General features: G+C 39.3%; 1 protein-coding gene across 3 annotated transcripts in view; it reads left to right on the forward strand.

Moving 5' to 3' along the window:
* Positions 1-1,739: 1,739 nt before the first annotated feature.
* Positions 1,740-25,963, forward strand: part of LOC126213530 (uncharacterized) — a 65,717-nt gene continuing 41,493 nt past the window's right edge. The window contains exon 1 of one of the 3 annotated variants that reach the window (XM_049941377.1): positions 1,740-1,844. In XM_049941377.1, the coding sequence (XP_049797334.1) occupies positions 1,833-1,844 (12 nt within the window). In that variant the 5' untranslated portion in view covers positions 1,740-1,832. The remainder of the gene's footprint in view (positions 1,845-25,963) is intronic. The other 2 variants (XM_049941375.1, XM_049941376.1) reach the window with 2 other exon arrangements.

Below are 25,963 nucleotides of genomic sequence, written 5' to 3' on the forward strand. Positions count from 1 at the left end.
AACTTCTCCTGCGTTTCTACACTTTCTCGAATGGCGATGTGAAGGCACTGTCTTCTAGTCGCTCCCTGCGACTTTCGGGGTCCTCTCAGGCTGATGTTGGCGTATTGGACAAATATGAAGGGCATCCTGGTAACTTTGAAAGTATAGAGTATAGCATCTGAAAAAGAAAAGCTTAATGGGGGTAGGGCGTCAAACGGACCGACTTCGAGAAGGAGAGGCACCACAGGACATTTTAATTTGCACTGTCTATACTTTTACAAATAAATTCATAAAACTTTGTCAGCATGACCAGGAAGGATTCGGGATTCACACTCATAGCGGTGGAAGTTCAAAAACACGAAAAAATAATATTTTTTTAACTGTGAAATTTCATGATTTTTTCACTTACTGTTGGCTGCATTTGTTGCTATAGGTACACTTTTCTTCATAAGTAAGAGAGATTCTTCTATGAATTTTGCACAGCTTACAAACCATACTTACAGCTGTATGAAACTCTAGAATTTATTTAATCTATGGAAAAATGAATGGGCTGTTACGTTTGAAACTTCGTGTTTAGAGAAAACTCGAATTTTATAGTTAATTATCTCAATTTGTACCACAGTTTTTAACAGATTTGGGAAATTCTGGAGTTTGATACACCTGTAAGTATGGTTTGCATGCTCTGCAAAATTCATCGAAGAATCTCTCTTACTTAATAAGAAAAGTGTACCTACAGCAACAAATGCAGCCAACACCAAGTGAAAAAATGATGAAATTTCACATGTAAAAAAAAATTGTTTTGTTATGTTTTTGAACTTCCTCTCCTATGAGTGTGAATCCTGAATCCTTCCTGGTCATGCTGACAAAGTATTATGAATTTATTTGTAAAAGTATAAACAGTGCTAATTAAAATGTCCTGTGGTGCCTCTCCTGCTTAAAGTCGGCCCGTTTCACGATCTACCCCCCTTAACATCAAAAGACATGCAACTACGCAATCAGCTTTCTCGTTGCGAGATTATAATTTACAAATGTAGGCTTCTCCCTAACATTTAGCTCTTTAACCTGCCTTTTCTTAAGCGTCTACGATCCAGTGGTGCCGTTAACAGTTTGCCAGTTCTTGGGTCGTACATACTTGTACTGCTTAGTGCTTGATATATCTTCTTCGTTGAAATGCAGCTTACTGACCTTAAAAGAAGCGAAAAGTTGATTGTTAAAGATGTTATGAAAACTACCGTTAAGAGGGACGAAATTGTGTATTGATTCCATTCGTAATAGATTTTGGAATAAAAGCTATTATGTGTTCAATTTATTTAATGGTACTGTAGTGGTTAACAAACACAACGATGCTTACAACTGAATGTTTGCTAGGCACTCAATCTCGTCTGTGAACGGCCGAGATCTATTTCCGTCTTAGAGATCCATCAGACAGAAAATAAAACACAGAGACCTTAGGCCCATTGCCGTAATTGTCTGTGCAATATACCACTTCCGTGACATTCTGATAGCGCTTTAACTTATTTGGCACAATCGAAAACGTTAACGTTCACTTGATCCGAAGCACAACACACCATGTGGTACTAGGTACTCAAAGAGATCGCTTGCTTCATGATCAGTACGCTTGACGTCACAGCCATCGCGCTATGAGGTTTTGTTTCTAGAGAAGGCGTTGGCAAAACCCACTGTCGTTTCCATTCTCGCGGGCCCTTACGCCTTCCAGAGATGTAACCGAAGATAACTCTTTGGTTTGAACAGTTGCTCACCGAAGTTCTTTGGGGTGTAAGAAAGTGCGCATGTACATTCGACGGGCTTTGGTGTTTTGCCGCTGCTAAAACAATTTTCGTTCTTTTTTAAGGATGAAGCAGGAAGTGAGTTGAATTTCTGTTATGTATTTGTAAATAGTTTCATTTCTTATTGTTATAATTACAAGCATTGGCGACGTATTCGAAAATTGGACATTACCAGAAACCCATAATCACAAATATGAGCGCCGTTTATCCAAAAAAGATCTGTCCACTACGGGTCAGCTGTCTCATCCTTCAAAGTGACTGCTCGCGGGCTTGTAGTTGATTTAACTTTCTTCGTTGTGAGTGCATATTTGATTTATAGGAATGATATTTAATTAGTGAACCCCAAATGTTTCGTAAATATGGTTTCTAAACTGATTTAACCGACATTCACTATCCACAAGAAACTCGTAACTAGGTATATAAACATTTATATGTTTCTGGTGAAAAGTATGTAAGTGATTGGCAAAGTGAAACCAGCCGTCGGTTTGCTTCCAAGCAGAAAGTCGTTTTGGTTAGATGTACTTCTGATCTCTTGTGAAGAAATACTCTGAGGTATAGAACATGGCAGGAAACAACAATACACAAATATTTATAAGAAATACGAATACGCTAATTACCATCCACAGATCCAAAGCATTTTAAATCCCAGATGGGCTTCATGGGTGTGGGATAAGTCAAAAAAATTTTAGAAGAAAACAATGTCATTTGAAAGATAATAGGCCTACATAACTTTTCTCAGAACTTGTGACTGTTCAATACACTGAGGTGTCCATGCTAATTCTTAGGCCATTCTCTTAGACATTAAATAGGAGAAAATCATTTTACAACACTTCTTTGCAATGACTGCATTACTACAGGGTCATTCCATATCAAATCACCCAATAAAAAATAAATTTTACACCCACCTCCTGAGATTTTCATGAAATTTGGCTCAAATGGTTCTAATACCATCCTGACAACACCTGCAATTTTTTTTTTTTTTTTGCTGTATCTCTTACAGTTTTTTTTATAAATTTTTAAAGTTTTTATGTTTTGCGTTTTCTGAACCTTCGGAAATGGTCAATTTAATTTGTATTCAAAACTTTAAATTTGCTTATCTTAAAAACTCTTTTAGATAACATCATGAATTTTTGCAGCAAGTTTATTTATTATACATATTTGAAGATAAAAATGATGCTATTAAAATATATTAATATTTTCTATGGAAAAAAATATATATATGTATTTTTTTCTTTTTTTTTTAACGGATGTTTTGTTTTATAAGAATTGCAATATCTAGAGTCTCAGACCTGATAGAATGCTCAAATTTGTTTTAATTTACTCTTAAACATATAGGCTATTTGATAAAACAAAAATAATGATGGCTTTTTAACATGTTTATTAATTATAGTAGATTACATTAGAATTATGTACAAAGATACTTACGACACTTATGTATAACCCAACTGATTGCTTGAAACATTGAATTTTTTGAGTAATTTTGTCTTTTTAATAAACATTAATGCTGATTCAAACTGTTTTTCCACTTCATCCAAGAGCTTTCAGTTCTTTTGATACAGTATTTTTTGAAGTAATACATTCTCCCAGTGCCACTTGATTGAGGTGCGTCTACTACACAGACTATGTGCTCCAAAGGCACTATGCAGGAATCTTCTCTTTCAGGCCAATAAAATGATGCAGCAGGTCCTGAAGGATGTAGAAATAGAATTTCTGCATCTTCTTCATCATTGAATATTGTTTTTACCAGTCCAAAGTACCAGTTACCATCATAATTTGCAGCCACATAGCTATTTATGGATGGTTCAACACGAACCCAATCAGAAGAAGAATGGAAAGAAAAGACTAAGGAGGATTTTACACTATCTGTAGTCCTTCTAATTTCAAGGTTGTTTGTTGGAAGTGGTTTGAAGTTATGAAAACTTCTTGTTCCAGGAATGATTCGGGTTGCTTAAAAACGTTTTTCTAGTTTTAACCGTAGCGAATCAGCTTCTTTTTGTCAATAAAGTGAAAATGAATGTTTTCAATATTTTTTTCACAAAACTTATACACATCAATTGCTGTCATTATTTGTTCTTTGTCTGAAAGCTGTAGACTGGCTTTCCTTAAAATTCTTTTAATAGTTCCTCCTAGGCCATCACAAATTGACTTCCCATGACTTGTTGCAAAAAAAGTGTTGGGCCTTCAAATTAGTCTCTCAAGTGTTCAGTCAAATTTTTAAAACTGTTTCTATTTTTGTACTGCCCAGCACAACCATCTGTAAAGTAGTGAACTGAGTCAATGTCAGTATGATGTAATGACAGCGACTTTGTAATTTCTTTTTGTGCAAAGTTAACAAAACCAGTGTCATGTTCTTCGTCATCACTAATAAAACAGCGGTTGGAAACAAAAACATTGTTTTCCTCATTTCTTAGAAAAACTCCAACTGGGTGTAGAGTACAACCACCTCTATTCCAGTGGTAACTTTGGATCTCATTTTGTATAACAAAGGAATAATTTTCACTGAAATCCATCACAATAATTGCTGTTTTGGGTGGTGGGTCTTCTTTCAATCTTTTAAAGGCTGCTGATTGGGATTTTGCTATAAACGAGTTCGGGGTGAGCTTTTCCAATGACCTAACCAATAAAGAAATGTAGTCTTCAACACTGATAGACTGTTTGATCATTTCTGCCCTGTCTGTGTTAACCCACTGACTGATTACAATTTCTTCTTCTAAATCATAATATTCACTTAGTTTTTCAGTTAAGCACTCTGTTAGTGCAGTATTTGCAGGACAGCTGTTGCAGTGCTGTAGCATGCAGTTTTGGTTTTCTGTGTTGCACACAAGCATCTTAATTAGGTCTTTATAAGATTCTTAAATTTTCACAGCATCCAGTAATAGTTTAACATTCTGGTGGATACTGCATACACATACAGTGTGTGTGTGCCTGCAGCACCAGCAAGGATACACCATTTAGGTCTCAAGAAACAAAATTTTGAAAATACTACTTCTACCTTCGGATTCTCCTATTTGAAATAATAATAGAGTTCTCTCAAGTTACACAAAATGAGTCTTTTTTGCATGTACACATTTTCTTGAACACTTACTTTGTCTTTCGTTCCAGGTAGCACTCTGGAACTTTCATCCTTTTCATAAAAATCTGTTACAATTCTTACTGTATTTTCAGAAAGAGTTTTACCTTTTTTTGGACCAGGAGTTTCCAAAATACCCTTTTCAGATTTTAGCCTTCTAGCTTGTCGCACCATGTACTCACTTACATTAAATTCTTTCATCACTTTATTTCGACTCCAAGAATCTGGAGCCAAGGTCAGAATCTGGATTTTTCTAGACCTCCCAACAGATGAAATCTTCTCTTTCATAAGAGAAATCATTACATTAAAATCCTTTGCTTTCTCAACCACACTTTTATCTTCTTCGTCACCATCACAACTTGGTGCATCATATTTTAATGCTTTTGAAACCGCCTTTTTTGCAGTCTTTTCAATACTGCTAACCTTCCTTTTAAAGTAAGACCCTTTACTTTGTTCTGACAAGCCATGAAGCTTTATCGGTGTTAAACCTAAATAATCAAGAGCAATGTTTGTTTGTACGAGGGATTCATTTCTGGATTCCAATGATTCTAATTCAACCATGACTTCATCATCTGTTTCACTTTCATTGACTTCAACTCTTAATTTTTCCTCACAAAAGTTACGGCATGTTGAGCAAAGCTTTTGTCCGGGTTTTATGCTAATATTTTTTGTCAGTAATTGTTTAGAAAGATCCAAGTCTACACTTCTCAACGATTTTTTGATGGGCTTTTTGTGTTTTTTAGTGGGTCTACACATGTTGTTTGATACTTTTCAAAAACATTTAAAAAGTAGTAGCTGTGGTGTGAACATATATTCTTAAATTCACACAGATTAATTCCAGATCGTAAGTGGATCAAATCTTTTTCTTCCTCACTCAATTCTGATACCGGTTGTAACTTTTTTGAAGGTGTGTAGGTTGTTTGGAAACAGTCAGATTTAAATAACCCTACACTACAGGTTTGAATATCTGACATACTGATTTCACTTTTGGTCTGATTACTGCTCTGATTACTTTTATAGGATATTGGAAAAGAATCTCTGTAAACTAAGTAACAGTACTTACTGAGAGTTCGAATAAACTTAATAAAATACTATCCAAGCACTATTTAACACTGTAATAATTTTTTACTTCAAAACACAGGAGTAACAAAACAAAATCCAAGTGTACATTGCTACTCCAAGAAGACAAAAACTTATTTTCGGTGTCTAAGTCACTTGGTATTTTTTGTTTTTAAAATATAATTAATATTATTTTAAAAATTAGATAACTATTAAACAGGTTAAAAAGCCAACATAATTTTTCTTTTATCTAATAGCCTATACAATTAAGAGTATTTTAAAACAAATTTGAGCTTTCTATCAGGTCTGAGACTCTAGATATTGCAGTTTTTGTAAAACTAAACATCCGTTAGCCCAAAAAAAAAAAAAAAAAACAACTTGTAAATTTTTTTCATTTCGAAGATTTTAATATATCTTTATGGTAATTTTTTTAAACATTTAGATATAATACACAAAGTTATTCCAAAATTTCATACTTATATCTTGAGTATTCTTTAATATACAATTTTTTTTAGTTGTGAGGACACGTTAAGTTACAATTTCCGACTGCTGAAACAACGCCAAATCTAAAAACTTTAAGAGATAGAGCAAAAAAATTTTACAAGTGCTTTCAGGATGATAAAAGAAGTAATTGTACCAAGTTTCATCAAAATCTGACATGGTTGGTGTCAAGGCCTGGGTGACTTGACATGGAATGACCCTACATTGAATTTGTACAGAAGTTATGAAAAATGTGTGTACTTGTACAAAGGACACATTTCACGACCATATTAATTATAGTGACTCTAATTGTGTATGAAGATTATCATCATACTAATTCCATGAACTGAGCTGTTGGTTTGACAAAGAGGTTTTTAATGCCAAAACTTCATTAACAAATGAATGTCAGAAAGCAGTAGTTAGTATCCCTAGTTCCCCTTTAGTAAAGGTCATACAGTCAGAAACTGTGTGAGTGAAAAAACAAGTAAGTGTATTTGTCATGTGTAAGGCAAAAGGTATTTGACATGTCTAAATCTTAACACAGAGAAGTAGGCCTAACTGATGATGTTTTAGAAAGTTTGAACACTATTTAGTGTGGCGGCCAAATTAGTAATACATTGTTTCTACAAAAAGGTGATGTAGCAGATGCATGTCTGCAAAATCTTGGTTGTGGTGACATTAACCTTTAATGCGGTCAAAAGTTTATATAACTGATATGGTACACTTCCGCTCGTTTGTAGTTGTATGTGACCATGTTGCCTTGGAAACATTAAAATAAGATATAATTTTATGTTTATATTAGCTTACTTTTGCCTCCAGTACTGTTCTACTACTCAGCCTCAGTGGCCCTTGTGTCTGCCTTATTCATTTAAATAATGCTGATTGATTTTAATTGGTCCTACAAATTACTGTTTATGAAGTTATGTATGGTGTACTTGTAACATAGCACACGTCATTATGCATACAATCTAGTCATTGTATGGCCTCAACTTGCCACAGCTCACACAGTAAACACATATAATAGCGTACTCAATACATAATGCACAATGATTTGCAATACGTAATCATTTTGTATCAAGCACACAGTCCAATTGCACCCATCTGCTTTGTCCCATATCATGCTATGTGACATCACGAGTGTACATTGTGAGAGATGTAAGTGGCCAGTTAAGAAATGATACTTGTGGTTGTCCTTGCAACTCATGTAAACTACACTCTTTACTCGAAATATGACATAGTGGGTCAAAGTAGACAGGTGGAATTGGACTTGCTATATTCTCCCACCAGTACCCCCCCCCCCCCCCCCCAATACATAAAGACGACAGAGTTTAAAATATACGTTTTTGTGACATATTATCTTTGATTGTACCTGAGGATTTGTAATTCTAGTTTACATTCTAGTGCTAGTTTCTCTGAAACAAGATGCATAATATTTATTACTCATGATGAACTTTTGCTCACTGTCTACTCATATACTCAACATTATAGGATTTTTCTTGTATTAGGATTTTTAGGGTTACAAGGAAAGTCATCTCAGTTTTGAGGTTTTGTAATTATCTGGACAATGCTTGTGTTAACTTGGTACCGGAGTATTGAGGCTTATTTTCAGAGATCTGCACTCTGTATGAAAGGCACTAAAATTATTTTCTGTTTCTTGTCTTATGGGACTGAAGAGTCTCATCGGTCTCCAGTTTTGTGGGATCCCTTAATGCAGTCACAGTGGTCCTGAATATATACAATGATAACGCATGGACATAAATGCAGAGATGCTAGTTGGGCCTGTAGGTTACCCTGTCATATTTGACCATGAACTTCACGTGTGCAATGTCGTCAATATGTTGCAAGTGTCAGTTGACGTCAGAATGGTGTTGTGTGTGTGCTATGTTGGACCTAAATGAATTCAAACATGGGCAAATTGTCAGTGCTTGTATGCCTGGTGCGTCTGTAACCAAGGGGTTGACCGAAGCGTCCGATCCCACCCGTAGGCTTTGACCCGTGACGTAAGGCTGTTGTGGTGTGTGACGTCACGACAGCGCGGAATTTAGTTTGTGAGAGTGGCATGTTTGTAAGTGTTGTTTTGATGCGATCGGTGGTGCTCTCTGGTGGTGTGTTAGGTGATGTTTTTGGTTTAGTTTGCGAGTGTGGCGTCGTGTGTGAATTTTGGTAAATTGCTTTTTTTTTATCTCTTTGGTAGGTATGGATATGACTGACAGGGTCAACAGTTTTCGGTTGTCGGCAATGATAGGGGACAGTGCGTTGTCTCTAATAGAATTTCTTCAACTGTTCAGATTTTGGACGAAGTTGTGAAGTGTTTAGTGTGTCGTGAAGAAATGAGGCTTACTTAAAGTTCTGGCGCCTTGGACCAGGGATGGCTGTATGTGATGATCTCGTAAGGATAACAGGTCAAGGGAAGTGTTCGATTCTACTTTTGTTGTGTTTTTTGAGGTAGTGATGATTGTGGATGTGGTTGTAGTTTTGGGTTTTATGATTTGGTGTCTGTAGTTTCTGTTGACCTATATAGGTCAAGGGAAGTGTCCGATTCCATAGGATATTGTTTAGTGGAATTTGGGGAGTTTTGTGTCGTCGGTTTTTTTCATCGTTTTGTGTGGTTTGGTATGGTGGTGTGTCTAAATTTGTTTATATTTACTTTGTCGCCACCCGAAACCCCCAATTTCCCATGCTTGTCCCATTAGTTTCATTAGGTTTTTTTGTGGAACATGTGTGTGTGTGTGTGTTGGTTTTTCAATGTATTTTCGTGTTTGGGGTCACGTTTACGTGATGTCATAGGTGCCATATTGGAGTCGTAGTGTATGGTCGTTTCCGCTGTATTTGTGACGTCATGGGTCAAAGCAGACAGGTGGAATCGGACGCTTCTGTATTTCCGTGTTTCTGTGCTGCACGATGACAAGGCTCCTGTTTCATGGAGCTCACGTCATCCAGGGCTGGTTTTCTGGGCACGAGGATGAATTATTGCATCTTCCTTGGACGCCACAGTCAGCAGATCTGTGTTATGGAGCCTTTGTGGTCTACTTTGGAAAGAAGGTTGCGTGATCACAGTCCACTTCCATCAATGCCATTCAAAGATGACTTGAAGCTGTTTTGAATGTCTGCAGTTTTCCTGCACCATGTTAATCATGATACTGTGTTGTGTTGGTGGGGTATCCATATTTTTGTCCAGTCCCTGTAATCTGAGTGCCTCCTTTTCTGTAGTATGAATAATCTTTTATTCCTGTGATGATAGTTCCCCACTGCCCCCACCCCACCACCACCACCACCACCACCGCCACGTGATTCCATGTTTCATATATGGCTCAAAAAGTGCATGACAGACTGTGCACAAGAGGTCTTGATAGGTATATTATTCCAGTTACATCATTGCAAATATCACTGAGCTTAGCTTATTGGAAACCGTATTTATCTGCTAAACAATGTAATTTTTTCTGATTAATGATTAGCTCACTCTTCTTGAGCCATTTTGCTGTATTATCATTAGGCCATATTGACTTTGAATTACTGTATTCACAATCTGAACTCTTTTTCTATCCCCTGACGTGTTTCAAATTAGTCTAATCTTCTTTCTTCGACTTTGTCAGTTACCTACTTTGTAAAGGCATGAACATAAAAAGGTATAGAAGTTTCCTATATAACTCTTTTCTGTCTATCTTTGTAAATATGTTGCTCATATTAAGGCATTTCCTTCAAGAAATTTAAACAGTATTGCTGCTGCTTTGAACATCCGTTCTGTACATTTGGAGACCTGACATGATGTGCTCTCTATTAACTTTAATTCAGACTTGGTGAAACATCACTAAGACATTCTACAACATATTTAAAATGGCAGTGTTCATGTCGGCTGCCAACAGAGTGTAATGGAATGTAAAGAGTGCTTCAGTGTTGATGGAACTATGGTATCTGCTTGAAGCATCGGAAGTTAACGTCTCATCTTTGTGCTTACTGATGTAACAAACTTGCTTCCTTCACATGCTCTCTATTTTATTCCTTGCAAATGCTATGCAAGGACATGTGGGAAGTAGTGAAGAGTACAATTCAAACTTTCAGTTTTGAATAGTGACACTATAAGACAGCATGCGGACTGTGATGCCAGTCATCCACACATATTGTGTTGTTTGACAGAGGAATAGCATCGTACCGAGCGAGGTGACACAGTGGTTAGCGCACTGGACTTGCATGTGGGAGGACGATGGGTCAAACCTGCACCCGGTCATCCTGATTTAGGTTTTCCATGATTTCCCTAAATTGCTTCTGGCAAATGGTTCTTTTCAAAGGGCACAGCCGACTTCCTTCACCATCCGTACCTAATCTGATGGGACTAATGACCTCGCTGTTTGGCCCCCCTCACCCAAATCAACCACCAACCAATTAGGAATAAAGCAAAGGATGAAAACTACTGCTTTCTGAATAATTTTCTTTTTATAGCCTATGTATACATAATTTTTTCTGAGAAACTTGACACTGTTTTGAAACTTATAGTACAATACTTATTACAGTAATTTAACATTTGATGTTTCTCAGGAAAACTATTAATACATTCAGCCATCATTGTTTCTAAACTGAAATGCTGATACAATTCCACTGGCAGCAGGCAACATTATTTTTCTGATCATAATACAAACTCGTTAACTTCTTTTTCTGTTATCGACAGTATGTTAACATTTATCGTCTGAAGTAGCTTACTGTGAGGAGCGAGTATAAACACAACTGCAAAATTTTACTAATATGAGCAAACAATTACACTGGTGTAATTACTTATAATACGAGGTGTGGCTAGAAAAAAACCGGACTAGTACTGGTGAAACAATAAAACGAATGCAATAAGGCTGAAAGTTGCGTGGCCTGTCACGTGACTCTCGCTCCGCCTACTGCTCGAGTTTCATCTGCCTCCTGCACTCAGTCTGCCCGTGGCGTCTGTTTTAAGTAGTTGACGTTTTGTCTGTGCGTCGGAAAATGTTGAGTGTACAGAAAGAACAGCGTGTTAACATCAAATTTTGTTTCAAACTAGGAAAATCTGCAAGTGAAACGTTTGTAATGTTACAACAAGTGTACGGCGATGATTGTTTATCGCGAACACAAGTGTTTGAGTTGTTTAAACGATTTAAAGATGGCCGCGAAGACACCAGTGATGACACTCGCACTGGCAGACCATTGTCAGCAAAAACTGATGCAAACATTGAAAAAATCGGTAAACTTGTTCGACAAGATCGCCGTTTAACAATCCGAGCAGTGTCTGAGTTAACAGGAGTTGACAAGGAAAGTGTCGAACAAGTTTACCGATTTTTTCAATGTTTGTATCAGTTTTTGCTGACAATGGTCTGCCAGTGCGGCCATCTTTAAATCGTTTAAACCACTCAAACACTTGTGTTCGCGATAAACAATCATCGCCGTACACTTGTTGTAACACTACAAACGTTTCACTTGCAGATTTTCCTAGTTTGAAACAAAATTTGATGTTAACATGCTGTTCTTTCTGTACACTCAACATTTTCCGACGCGCAGACAAAACGTCAACTACTTAAAACAGACGCCACGGGCAGACTGAGTGCAGGAGGCAGATGAAACTCGAGCAGTAGGCGGAGCGAGAGTCACGTGACAGGCCACGCGACTTTCAGCCTTATTGCATTCGTTTTATTGTTTCACCAGTACTAGTCCGGTTTTTTTCTAGCCACACCTCGTATATGGCCATTGGTGATGAATGTGTGTGTACTGCCACAGGTTGGTTAACAGCCTGGGATTGATGTGGTCAGGCTTTATATGGTAGTGAATTGGATGTATTGTGTTTTATATAACTTGAGTGATAGTTCAGTGAGGTGTACTGTAGTTCTTCTGTTGTGTGTCGCTATTGGCAATTCATTATTGTTATGTGTAGCCACCCAGGTGATAGTACACAGTAGCCAATGAGAATTGCTAAATCTCAAGGTTTCTGTCAGCAGAAGATACATAATTCTTACATTTGCTTTGCATGGTGAATACAGGGTTGTAAATACAAAATCAAATAGGGGTATTGCAGGAGTAGGTTTAATAACGAATAAAAAAAATAGGAGTGCGGGTAAGCTACTACAAACAGCATAGTGAACTCATTATTGTGGCCAAGATAGACACGGAGCCCATGCCTACCACAGTAGTACAAGTTTATATGCCAAATAGCTCCGCAGATGATGAAGAGATTGATGAAATGTATGATGAGATGAAAGAAATTATTCAGAGACGAAAATTTAATGGTCATGAGTGACATTCGATAGTACGAAAAGGAAGAGAAGGGAACGTAGTAGGTGAATATGGAATGGGGCTAAGAAATGAAAGAGGAAGCCTCCTGGTAGAATTTTGCACAGAGCATAACTTAATCATAGCTAAAACTTGGTTCAACAATCATGAAAGAAGGTTGTATACATGGAAGAGGCCTGGAATACTGGAAGGTTTCAGATAGGTTATATAATGATAAAACAGAAATTTAGGAACCAGGTTTTAAATTGTAAGACATTTCCAGAGGCAGATATGGACTCTGACCACAACCTATTGGTTATGAACTGTCAATGAAAACTGAAGAAGCTGCAAAAAGGTGGGAAATTAAGGAGATGGGACTTGGATAAACTTAATGAACCAGAGGTTGTAGATAGTTTCAGGGAGAGCATTAGGGAACGATTGACAGGAATGGGTGAAAGAAATATAGTAGAAGAAGAATGGGTAGCTTTGAAGGATGAAATAGTGAAGGCAGCAGACTAGGTAAAAAGACGAGGGCTAGTAGAAATCCTTGGGTAACAGAAGAAATGTTGAATTTAATTGATGAAAGGAGAAATTATAAAAATGCAGTAAATGAAGCTGGCAAAAAGGAATAAAACGTCTCAAAAATGAGATGAAGTGCAAAATGACTAAGCAGGGATGGCTAGAGGACAAATGTAAGGACGTAGAGGCTTATCTCACTAGGGGCAAGATAGATACTGCATACAGGAAAATTAAAGAGACCTTTGGAGAAAAGAGAGCCACTTGGATGAATATCGAGAGCTCAGACGGAAACAGAGTTCTAAGCAAAGAAGGTAAAGCAGAAAGGTTGAGGGAGTAAATAGAGGGTCTATACAAGGGCAATATACTTCAGAACAATATTATGGAAATGGAAGAGGATGTAGATGAAATAGCAGATGTGATACTGCGTGAAGAGTTTGAACTGCGTGAAGAGTCTGACAGAGCACTGAAAGACCTAAGTTGAAACAAGGCCCCGGGAGTAGACAGTATTCCATTAGAACTACTGACAGCCTTGAGAGAGCCAGCCCTGACAAAACTCCACCATCTGGTGAAGCAAGATGTACGAGACAGGCGAAATACCCTCAGACTTCAAGAAGAATATAATAATTCCAATCCCAAAGAAAGGAGGTGTCGACAGATGTGAAAATTACCAAACTATCAGTTTAATAAGTCACAGCTGCAAAATACTAACGCGAATTCCTTACAGACGAATGGAAAACCTGGTAGAAGCCGACCTCGAGGAAGATCAGTTTGGATTCCGTAGAAATGTTGGACACGTGAGGCAATACTGACCCTACAACTTATCTTAGAAGACAGATTAAGGAAAGGTAAACCTATGTTTCTAGCATTTGTCGACATAGAGAAACCTTTTGACAATGTTGACTGGAATACTCATTTTCAAATTCTGAAGGTGGCAGGTGTCAAATACAGGGAGCGAAAGGCTATTTACAATTTGTACAGAAACCAGACAGCAGTTATAAGTCGAGGGGGCATGAAAGGGAAGCAGTGGTTGGGAGGGAGTGAGACAGGATTGTAGCCTATCCCCGATGTTGTTCAATCTGTATATTGAGCAAGCAGTAAAGGAAACAAAAGAAAAAATCGGAGTAGGAATGAAAATCCACGGAGAAGAAATAAAAACTTTGAGGTTTGCTGATGACATTGTAATTCTGTCAGAGACAGCAAAGGACCTGGAAGAGCAGTTGAACGGAATGGACAGTGTCTTGAAAGGAGGATGTAAGATGAACATCAACAAAAGCAAAATGAGGATAATGGAATGAAGTCAAATTAAATCGGGTGATGCTGAGGGGATTAGATTAGGAAATGAGACACTTAAAGTAGTAAAGGAGTTTTGCTATTTATGGAGTAAAATAAATGATGATGGTCGAAGTAGAGAGGATATAAAATGTAGACTGGCAATGGCAAGGAAATCGTTTCTGAAGAAGAGAAATTTGTTAACATCGAGTATAGATTTAAGTGTCAGGAAGTCATTTCTGAAAGTATTTGTATGGAGTGTAGTGATGTGTGATAGTGAAACATGGACAATAAATAATTTGGACAAGAAGAAAATAGAAGCTTTCGAAATGTGGTGCTACAGAAGAATGCTGACGATTAGATGGGTAGATCATGTAAGTAATGAGGAGGTACTAAGTAGAATTTGGGAGAAGAGGAGTTTGTGGCAAAACTTGACAAGAAGAAGGGAGCGGTTGGTAGGACATGTTCTGAGGCATCAAGGGATCACAAATTTAGCATTGGAGGGCAGCGTGGAGGGTAAAAATTGTGCAGGGCGACCAAGAGATGAATACACTAAGCAGATTCAGAAGGATGTAGGTTGCAGTAGGTACTGGGAGATGAAGCAGCTTGCACAGGATAGAGTTGCATGGAGAGCTGCGTCAAACCAGTCTGACTGAAGACCGCAACGACAGGTGAGGTTGGAATATGGTAATTTTCTTGTGAGTTGGTGATGAATCTCCATATGGAAAATAAGATTGTCATAATAGGTAGGCGTGTAGTGTAGCTCAAGATGTGTATTTCTCATTGCAACAACCAGCTTGTAGGTTTCATTTCTGATTATGTCCAACATTCCATTGATATGGTTAAATTCAGTTTTAACCAAATAAAAGAAAATACCAGCTAATTTTATTTGCGAACCGCAGAAGATTAAAAATGATAATCCCATTGGCTACTTCCATATGACTAATGATTTGTCACATTGGCTTATCACAATTCATCATGTGAAAAGCATGCAATAAAAAGCCATAGTACACTGTAAGTGCACTTTGAGACAAAAGTGCACTTGCGCTGTTCACAGGTCTTCTGTTTTGTGTTGCTATTGAGAACAAGAGTGAACCCAGTGTTGGTCTGTGTAATGACTATTTCCCTTTCTAAAGGTGCACTCTCATTGTGCTTACTCTTTGGGTTTCTAGTGCAGCAATCTACATGCTTTTAGTTAGATGCCATAGAAACCAGTCACTAGCAAGATCTCTGATACCTAATATTTTGTCTTCTCTGGGAGAATAACTGTGTACTGCACCATCATGATTTTGGGCAAGAAAATACCAATTTGCAGTATTTTGTCATTTAAATTTTATACAATCAAACAACGGAAAATGCAGGATGGAACGTAACAATATTATGGAAAGAAAAGGTGCCACTCACTATATAGCAGAGATGCTGAGTCGCACTTAGGCACAACAGAAGGACAGTCACCAGTTAGCTTTTGGCCAGGATGGCCTTTGTCAAAAATAGACAACAGACAGACACTGCCAGCGGTGTGACTTCAGATCATAGATATTGCTGGTGGCTGCCTGCAGTTCGGCTACAGTTGCCAGAGACTGCAGTCGCGCGTGTGTGTGTGTGTGTGTGTGTGTGTGTGTGTGTGTGTGTGTGTGTGTGTGTGTGCGTGTGTGTGTCGTCTGTTATTGACGAAGGCCATCTGGCCAAAAGCTAATTTTAATTAGTGACAGTCTTTTTGTTGTGCCTATTTGTGACTCAGCGTCTCCGTTATATGGTGAGTAGCAAATTTTGTATGTCATTTATGAATTTAAGAATAGCAAGTTCTGTGCAGAGAACCTATTGAAAACTAAATTGACACTATTTTTTTTAATCAAAATTTTTGGAGGTGATTGTCAACAGCATTGATATAGTTGGAGAAATACATGATACACATTGTGCTTTCTTATAATACATTTATTCACTACTGGTTTTGATTATGGACCATCTTCACAGTAGAAAAATATTTATAGTAACATGTTCACATGTCATAACTCGACAGGCCGTAAATAGCGTGTATGGCATGTGAAGTTGTCACAGTAGATATTTTTCCGCTGTGAAGGTGGTCTGTGGTCGAAACCGGTAAGACAGCACAGCATATGTGATGCGTTTCTCCATTTAAATTTTTTGAGAGAGGTGCCTTATGCTTCCTGGTCAACTGAACCTATGAGTGTTCTGTGACACAATGTTGATGTGATGAGTGACATCATTAATGTGTAAACAGGAAGAGAACAGATGACTAATAATATCTTTTTGTCTATATTGTTTTTTGGAGTGTAGGTTTGGATGACACATTGACTTGTAGTGTAACCCAAGATATAGGTTATGTTGAAAGGTGACAGGCTGCTTGAAGGTTGGTGAAGCCAATGAACATGAATGCAGAATTGTAGGTGTGAGGACATACTGATGTGTGCTGGAGTCGAGGCCTAGATTAAGTTGAAATTTGAGTGTTTGGTTAAGAGTTGGCAACACAGTACCGAAGGCTTCAATTAATCTGTTCTTTCTTACATAAGCTTCTCCATTACATTCATGGAGTAGATAAGTAGTTCATGTGACTTAATAGCCCAGTTTTGTTTTCATAACTGCTGTGGTGTATGAGGTAACGCACTGAGTGCACAAAATGGAAATTTATTGAGAGAAACATTGTTTTATGATTTGTGAAGAAAGAATCATAAATACAACCCCGTTCCAACTTCGTGTCAAAAGTGTGCATAAGCATCTTTTGCAGCTCGGATGTGCAGAAAGAGTGCCATTGATGTTTTATAAGGTACTGGCTGGGATGTAGAGCCATGCTGACTCCAGTGCCGTGACCAGCTGAATTTCGTCTCACAATTGAGGATCCGTGGTCCAAACAGCTTGATCGAGGTGGTCCTACAGATTCTTGAATGAGTTTCAACTTGGGGTGCGGGTGGCCAGGGTAGTATGGCAAACTCGTCTCGCTGATCCTGCTGCTGTTCGAACCATGCACATATACTGTGAACTGTGCATTGCCCATTGTGCCAAGGAAATACAGACTGCATATAGCCGTGAACATAGACCTGAAGGATAGATGCATGTTTTTGTTGATCCACTGTGTCTACCAGAATGACAAGATCACGCAGGGAATGCCACGAAAACATCCCTAGTCCGTAACTCCCTCCTCCCTCCTCCTGCCTCTTGACACTTCTGGCGGTTATTGTGGGAGTGTACATGCCAATGCCTGTCTGTCCAATGGAGCATAAAACTTGATTGATCTGAAAATGTCACATGTTACAGGAGTACGTTTTGTGCCTATGTCCAGAGGTAGACACTTGTGAATGAATGGCTGAAGTGGTTTCTCTTGTTTTATCTCTATAATGTGAATTATCTGCCTTCACTTTGTCCTTCTGTTTCCTTGGTTCTTCTCTGTACCTTCTTCTCCACTGCGGCGTTTGAGAATTTTTCTCTTCTTTCCTTTTCTGTGTTTATTTTCCTTTCTTTCCTCCCTGTGCGTGTCTGAAGGTCGACCCACACATTCCCACGCATTGCCGGTGACGGGGTGACACGTAATTCCCTGCCCCGGGTAGACAGGTAGGATACTTACGTAGTCCCTGGTAAAGGCCAGGCCCAGAGAGGGGTGATTACCCGAGCTGGTACCTTCCGAACATGCCAATTGGTCCCTCTGTCAATTTCTTGGGAGGTGTGACATGAGGTGTGGGCAATCACCTAAGGTAGGAGTGCCCTCAGAGAGCGCCTCCACTGCGAAGGAGCGCACCATCGGATATGCCGGTAATCGTGGGGGTTACTTTTGCGATGGTTTCTTCTTCTACTACAACTTATGCCCACAAGAGAAAGCTAGATAAGCCTGACCCACAGGAAATTCTTCCATCAGTGCCAAGGTTCCTAGTTGTTTCTGGGTCTGACAAAGTTCAAGACTTCTCAACAGTGAACCCTTTCATTATTCAGAAAGGTGTCGACACAATTGCAGGTCCTGTAAAGTCTTATTCCTGGTTACGAAATGGCACCTTGTTGTTAGAAACAGACAGTGCCCTCCAGGCACAAAAATTGCTTCGAACTGCACTGCTGCACACCTTCCCTGCCCGGGTGGAAGCGCACAGCATTTTAAACTCATCATGCGGGGTGGTTTATACAAGATCACTTGACGGATTATCAAATGAGGACATTCAAAATTACCTGTCTGATCAGGGAGTAAAGGCCATATATCCAGTAACAAAAAGGGTTGAAAAGGAATTGGTAACAACCTGCACTCTCTTCTTGACATTGACAGAGTTCAACTTCCATTGAACATTAAAGCAGGATATGAGATAATTTCAGTTCACCCTTTCATCCCCAACCCTACGTGTTGCTATCAATGCCGGAGGTTTAATCATACCAGCCAGTCATGTTCCAATACAAATGGGGGTACAAAGCCACCTTGGCATTGCCTCTGGCCCTGCCTTCTCTGTGACCTTTGTCAACTTCCCAAGGATAGTATCCCCCCTATACTTTATCAGCGAGCATTTGGTGCTCTATGCTCACAAATGGAGGATGCCACATTTATTTACACTGATGGCTCCAAGACCGCCTTTGGTGTTGGGAGTGCCTATGTTATTAACGACACCCTTATTGGATTTTGGGTTCCCGACCAGTGTTCGGTTTTTACTACAGAGCTTTATGCTGTTTTCCAGGCTGTTCAATACATCTGTCACCATCAGCAGATACAGTACATTATATGCGCGGATTCGTTCAGCTCTCTTCTCAACATCCAAGCTCTTGATCCTATCCACCCTCTGATCCACCAGATTCAGGACTGCCTCCACATGCTGCACTTCAGGAGCATCTCTGTGGCATTCCGCTGGATCCCAGGGCATGTTGGCATACGTGGAAATGAGGCAGCCGATATAGCAGCAAAGGCTGCTCTCTCTCTCTTCCTCGGCCCACTGTTCGCGTGGTTCCCTTTTCCGATCTCCAGAACATTTTGTGTTGTTGTGATGCTCTTTTATGGTACACACGTTGGTCTGCACTTCAGGATAATAAATTATGGGGCACAAAAGCTCTTCCCTGTGCTCGGAACTCTTCCTCCTGGCCTCATCATCGGGAGGAGATAATTTTAACTAGAGTCCGGATTGGACACTGTCTTTTTAGCAATCGACATCTTTTAAGTGACGACCCTCCCCCTCTTTGTCCCCACTGCTCTTAATCGTGGATGGTGAGACACCTTTTACTTCATTGCCCCTATTTTAATCCGCTACTTGCCCGTTTACAGCTGCCGCTTGATAAATCTTCCCTTTTAGCAGATGGAGCTTGGCCAATTGTGTTCTTGAGCTTATAAGTGTTAGTGAGATGCATTTGAAGCTCTTTTTGGGGAAACCAAACCCTCTTCAATAGCACTTTTCTAAGATTTCCTTCTGTTTTTAATTTCCCGCCTTCTTCAGTTTCGTTCCCGTTGCTGCTAATTTAAATTCCTGTTTTTGCCCTTCACTAAACCACAGAATGGGTGCTTATGACTATAGCTGCTTTGTGCCCTAAAACCATAATAAAAAAAATTGTGGACTTTCAGTTGCTCAACAGTTGCACGTCTGTTTGTGTGTCCACGTCTCTGCAGCCGGGTGTGCCACAGTTGCCTTGGCGACCATTATTTTTCCATGCACAGTACTGTTTAAGATGGCAGCATGCAAATAGTTTACAAACTTAGCTGCTTTGGAAACTCTTCCACCCTTTGCCCAAAAGCCAATGACCATGCCCTTCTGGGTGTCACATAAATCGCTCCATTTCTGCATTATGATGACGACTGCACTGTTTTCAGTTTTCCTTAACACACTTTATATAGGCTCCACTGTTAGTGTTGCCACCTGCCGTATTTGTGTTGTTATTGCACGTTGACACTGCACGTAGGTGGTGATCACATTAATGTAACCAGACCTTGTATGAATTAAAGTGTTGGGTAGTGTTTTCTGTTTTTACTTGACTGGGATGTAGCGTTAAAACGGAATAAAATGCTGCTGATTTTGACAAGAAGAGACTAGGAACTTTTGAAATGTAATGTGCCACAGAAGAATACTGAAGACTTAGTTCATAGATAAGATAGCAATTGAAAGAGCACTCACTCAAATTAAAAAGAAAAAGAAATTATGGCTCATCTTGAGTAAATTTGGGTTTGTTCGGTAGGACACTTTGTCTTGTCAGTCAACAGTTAATTTGGTAATGGAGGGAAGTGTGGAGATGAAACATTTAGAACAGGGCTTCACAACATACGTGCTCGCGGAGCAAGCTGTGAGCAGCAAGGCGCGAGCACGGAGCTGCGCGAGCACGCTACCCCCACTACCGGACCAGAGCGGAGAGTGGGGAGAGTCACGTGGGGTACACAACAGCTGCCGCCAGTCGATGTAAATCCGCGGCCACCTGCAGGGATATCACTCACGAATTATTACTGCGACAAATGAAACATAATTTTATTAGCTTAGTGTATGCCTCTACCATCTGTAGACATAGAAACTAAAGAATTCCACGACAATCCTATATTTTCAACACTTTCTTCAACACTACTTAAAATATCACCTCCGGTTGTAATGTTCTTCATGGCTACTACATCGAGGAGCTCCTCCCTCACCTGAAGATCTCTATTAACACCTCTAATAAATATGGCAAGCTGCGCTGTTCCAGTGATATCAACTCTTTCGTCCAGAGCTAGAGAATACGCCATAAAATCTTTACAGATATTTGCAAACTGGCTCTGGACGTCGTCTGCCATGTCCTGTATGCGACGCATAATGGTCATGCTAGATAATGGCACAATCCGAAACTGTTCAACTTGAGATGGACACAAATGTTCCGCAGCAGCTACCAAACATTCTTTTATTAAATCGCCATCAGTTAAGGGGCGCAGGGATTTTGCTAAAAGCAAAGCAGTTTTGTAACCCACTCTGAGAGCTGCCTCAGTTGATTTTTCTTCGTCGTCCAGATCTTCTTCGGATAGCTTCCTTTTAAGTTTAATAACTTCCTGTGCACGATCTGGTCAATCACATTTTCCACGTCCGTAGTCTTTCGCGTGGTACGACATATAATGTCGCTGCAAATTAAATATCGTAAAAGAATTCAGCGTTTTGTGACATACTAATCATTTTGCAACACCAACTTTTTCAGTAAACAGATACAATTCCTCCCAATGGGGGTTGAACTGCGAAAGCATGGTTGGGGTTACACAACGGCGACTTCACATGATTCTTAACCAGCGAAGTGACTGTTAGGAGCTGATCGTAGTACTTTAAACGTTACACAGTCGGCGCGAATTCAATAGGCACGCTGCGGCCCTATTCAAACGTGCGCGCGCATTTCCCCTCCCTCCCCTCCCTCCCTCTCCACTCCGCGACCTTGCAGCTGCTCGCGAGCAGGTGCCTGAGCAGACGCGAGTACTCGTGCTCAAAACCGGCCAGTTGTTAAGCCCTGATTTAGAACAAGACCAAAGCTTGGCTATAGTGAGCAAGTTCGAATGGATTGAGGCTGCAGTAGCTACGCAGAGCTGAAGAGACGTGCGCAGGAGAGCTGCTTCAAGTCACTCTGTGGACTGAAGATGTCCATAATTCATTTGACACTTCCTTACACCAGACTTCAAATCAAATTGTGTGCCAATAGAGTATCATTTCATTTGTGCGACTGGATTCGTGATTTCCTGTTAGAAAGCTCACAGTATATAGCACTGACAGAAGTCGTATGTGGTCTACCCCAAGGAAGTGTTACAGGCCTTCTTCTGTTCCTAATCTATATAAACAATTTAAGAGACAATGTGACCAGCCCTCTTAGATTCTTTGCAGATAATGCTGTCATTTACCATCCAGCAAATTCATCAGAAAATCAAAAGCAGTTTGCAAAATGATTTAAACACGATATCTGTATGGTGCAAAAAGTGGCAAATGTCTTTGAATAAGGAAAAGTGTGAGGTCATCCACACGAGTAATAAAAATAAATTTTAGTTACGTGATAAATCACATGAATCTGAGCTGTCAGGTCAATGAAATATGTTTGAATTACAATTATGAACAACTTACGTTGGCGCAATCACAAAAATAATGTTGGGGAAAGGCAAACCAAAGACTGTGTTTCATTGGCAGAACACTTAGTAGATGGAAAACGTCTATGAGGGACTGCTGAAAAATATTGCCTCTGAATTTTTATGTGAAAACTCTTAAAGCTTTTAAAATAAAACAAACAATATTAACATTCTACGTCTTTACTCTTCAGGTTTATATATTTATTTTTTAACAAAGGCATTGTAGCAACGAACACGTCTCCCGATGAGAGACCAGTTTCTTGATACCGTCACTGTAGAATGTGTGACTTTGCTGACGGAGCCACAACCTCGCATCTGCTTGCACTGCTTCACATCACTATCAAAGTGAAGTCCTCGAAAGTGTTTTTTAAGTTTTAGAAACTTGAAAATCGAATGGGCCAAGTCAGGACTGTACGGAGGATGATCGATGACTGTGAACCCGAGGCATTGGATTGTTGCCGATTTCTCAATGCTCCATGTGTGGTCAAACTGTTTGAATTTGAAACATGATGTCAGAACACTGTTTCTCACAGACCGATTTAGGTACATTACACACTGCCATGTTATGCACTGCATTACAGAATCCTTTAGCAGCAGAGGACTGCAGATGTATAGGCATGTAGAATGTTAATAACGTTTGTTTTATTTAAAAAGCTGTAAGATTTTTCACAAAACCAGAACCAGAGACATTACTTTATACACTGCTCTGTCTTCTGCTAGAGTATTGCTGTGTAGTATGGGACGTTACCAAATAATATTAATGGAGAACATCAAAAAAGTCCAAAGAAAGGCAGCTTGTTTTGTATTATCATGAAATGGGGGAGTATTTTTAACGGGTACGGCAGGTGGGGTGGCATTTGTTAAAACAAAAGTGTTTTTCATTACTACGAGATCTTTTCTCAGAATTTCAGTCACAAACTTTCTCCTCATTATTGCTGCCAACCTATGTAGGGAGAAATGATTGTAGTAGTAGTACAAGAGAAATTAGAGCTTGTACTGAAAGATATGTTTAATTTTTGCATGCGCTGAGTGTGGAACTGAAGAGTAATTGTCCCAAGGTGATTCGAAGAATCCTCTTCCTGGCACGTAAGTGTGAATTGCAGAGTAGTCACATTGATATACAACATGAATGACAAGTGTCACATGTGGAATACAAATACCATAGGTTTCTCAGCTGTTAAAATCAGTGCTTGATTTCAGCTATGGATGACTAAGAACAGAGAGTGAGAGTTCCACTTCATACAGCTTGCAGTGACAAGGACACAACATTAGTGTACCTGTCATGTTAGTTTGATATAGCTCAATGTGGCAGAGGCATATGCATGTATGATCTCTCTGCATTATCTTGCCTGCCTTTGTTCCACTCCAAGGAAGAACAATTCAGCAGTATGCATTGTCCCAATAAACTGTCAGTTCTGCAGCCATCAGTGTAGCAGTTATGGACTATTACATTTCATGACTTCGAGGAATCGGTTGATGCAAAAGTCTGATTAAGTAACTACTGTTGTGAATTCAGAGCTTTGTACATTGCTGTTCTATACGCGCACCTGTACTGCTATAACAGGGAAAGTTGTAAAAAATGAAGCATTATGCACATATTGTCTGATATTGACAGACCAAACAGTGAAATAAACGAAGTATGGAATATTGTTAAAATGGAAACAGGGAAGTGTGCCATAGATGATGACATTATTTCTGCTGGAGGATGGGAGCATTGTAAAAGACAGTTCACGTGTAGCATATATTTTTAATAATTACCTTTTACAGTGATCAGAAAACTGGTGCAAGTAGCTCAGAAGAGAAAGTAAAACAGTACACCAAAGATTCACTACAGAGGACGTTAATGAAATAAAAATTAATCTTGCATCCCCATCTCATATTAGAAAAATCATTGTGACTACAAAGAGTAAAAGTTCAAATGGGTGCATAGTAACTGAAAAGCTGCAGGCATCTAAAATGTAACGTCCTACTTCAGTTAGGGTAATGCGTGATGTAATGCTTCGTTAGACTTTATCTAGACAGGTTGAAATATGCCATTGTTAAGTCGAATCAGATATTCATGCAGTAATTTACTGAGTACATAACAACATCTTTAAACGATAAAATATCACCAGATGGGATCTTTTGTGACTTTCAAAGGCATTTGACTTTGTGAATAAAAATATTCTATTATCTAAACTTTTATAAAGTGTTTAGTTCCACATATGTCTGGTGTAATTATTATTCAAGAAATTGAAGGCAGAATGTTAACTAAGGCTTTTTGAGTATTACAAAGAGAGCCGCCATGTCATCTGCGTGGGAGAAAGTACAATGGGAGTTCCAACGGATTTGATCGTTGTCCCACTAGTGCAGGGCTTCACAGCAAACATGCTCTGTGAGCAGGCAGTGAACTCATGCCTGTAAGCAGCGAGTACTGTATGTCCTCCACCATCACGGGGAATAGGACGAGGAAACCGTGTAAGCAAGGAATTCAATCCTGAGGGAAATTTTTGAAGAAATCTAGACTGCCGTTATATTTCCTGTTGCATTACAGATCAGTCACTTCAAAATGCAGAGTAGTGCTATTTTGTTACTGTAAGCTATTTGATTCTCCCATTCTGTTGCACTACAAATCCTGGTTTTCGCCCCTAATATGGCTGATGGTCCGTCTGTAGACACACAAACTAATAAATTCTATGACAAACCCACATTTTCTACACTTTCTTAGACATTGATACAAATGACACATCCAGTTGTGTGCTTGTGTTATCTACATTTGCATAGAGTGCTAAAGAGTGGCAACGGACTTTATACAAAGATTTTGCAAACTGGTTCTGAACATTATCTGCCATAACCTTTGTGGACCCGCGAGTGTCCACAGACCATTCCATGAATTACGACGACACAAAAATTTTGGCTCATACATCAAACTTTTGGAGCTCGATTATCAATGAATCTGTGGAAATAAGATTGTCTGACAACGAGACTCTCATCAATCGAGATAGCGGTTATCAGCTGAACTCTGCTTGGAATCCTGTTATAGAGAAACTTCGTAGTCGACGTAGTTATCTGCATAAAGATGGAAATCGACCTGACACCGATACGCCAGGCTTTCACAGTGGAGGGCGCGAGGCGCAGCACACGGAGCCGTTATGAACGCGCATGCTGAGCAGTGCATGCGCAATGTCACCTCAGAAGGCTTTAAATAGCGGAGCTCAGTGCGTACTCGCCAGTACTACTACAGTGGCATTCACCTGAAGATGGCCAGAAGACTCTGCGCCGAAATATCGTGGCAGGAAGTTACTGATATCCGGCAGTTCTCCCGTGTTTTTATGGAACAGTGCATGACACAGTACAATAATGCATTTTCAGCTTAGAGTGACGTAAACACCTATAACAAAGAGAACGGCACTTATCAGATCAAAGAAAAATAAGCAATCAATTCAAGCCAGACGAAGCAAGTGAAAAAGGGTACCCTTATAAATATGGACGGAGCGCCTGATGCATAGCAATGGCTACCTGTAGAGATGGGCAAACTGAAACACGTAACTGTTTCAAAACAAATCAAACAGTACAATG

Source organism: Schistocerca nitens, chromosome 11 (genome assembly GCF_023898315.1).
Source record: "Schistocerca nitens isolate TAMUIC-IGC-003100 chromosome 11, iqSchNite1.1, whole genome shotgun sequence".
In the NCBI taxonomy this organism is placed as follows: domain Eukaryota; kingdom Metazoa; phylum Arthropoda; class Insecta; order Orthoptera; family Acrididae; genus Schistocerca; species Schistocerca nitens.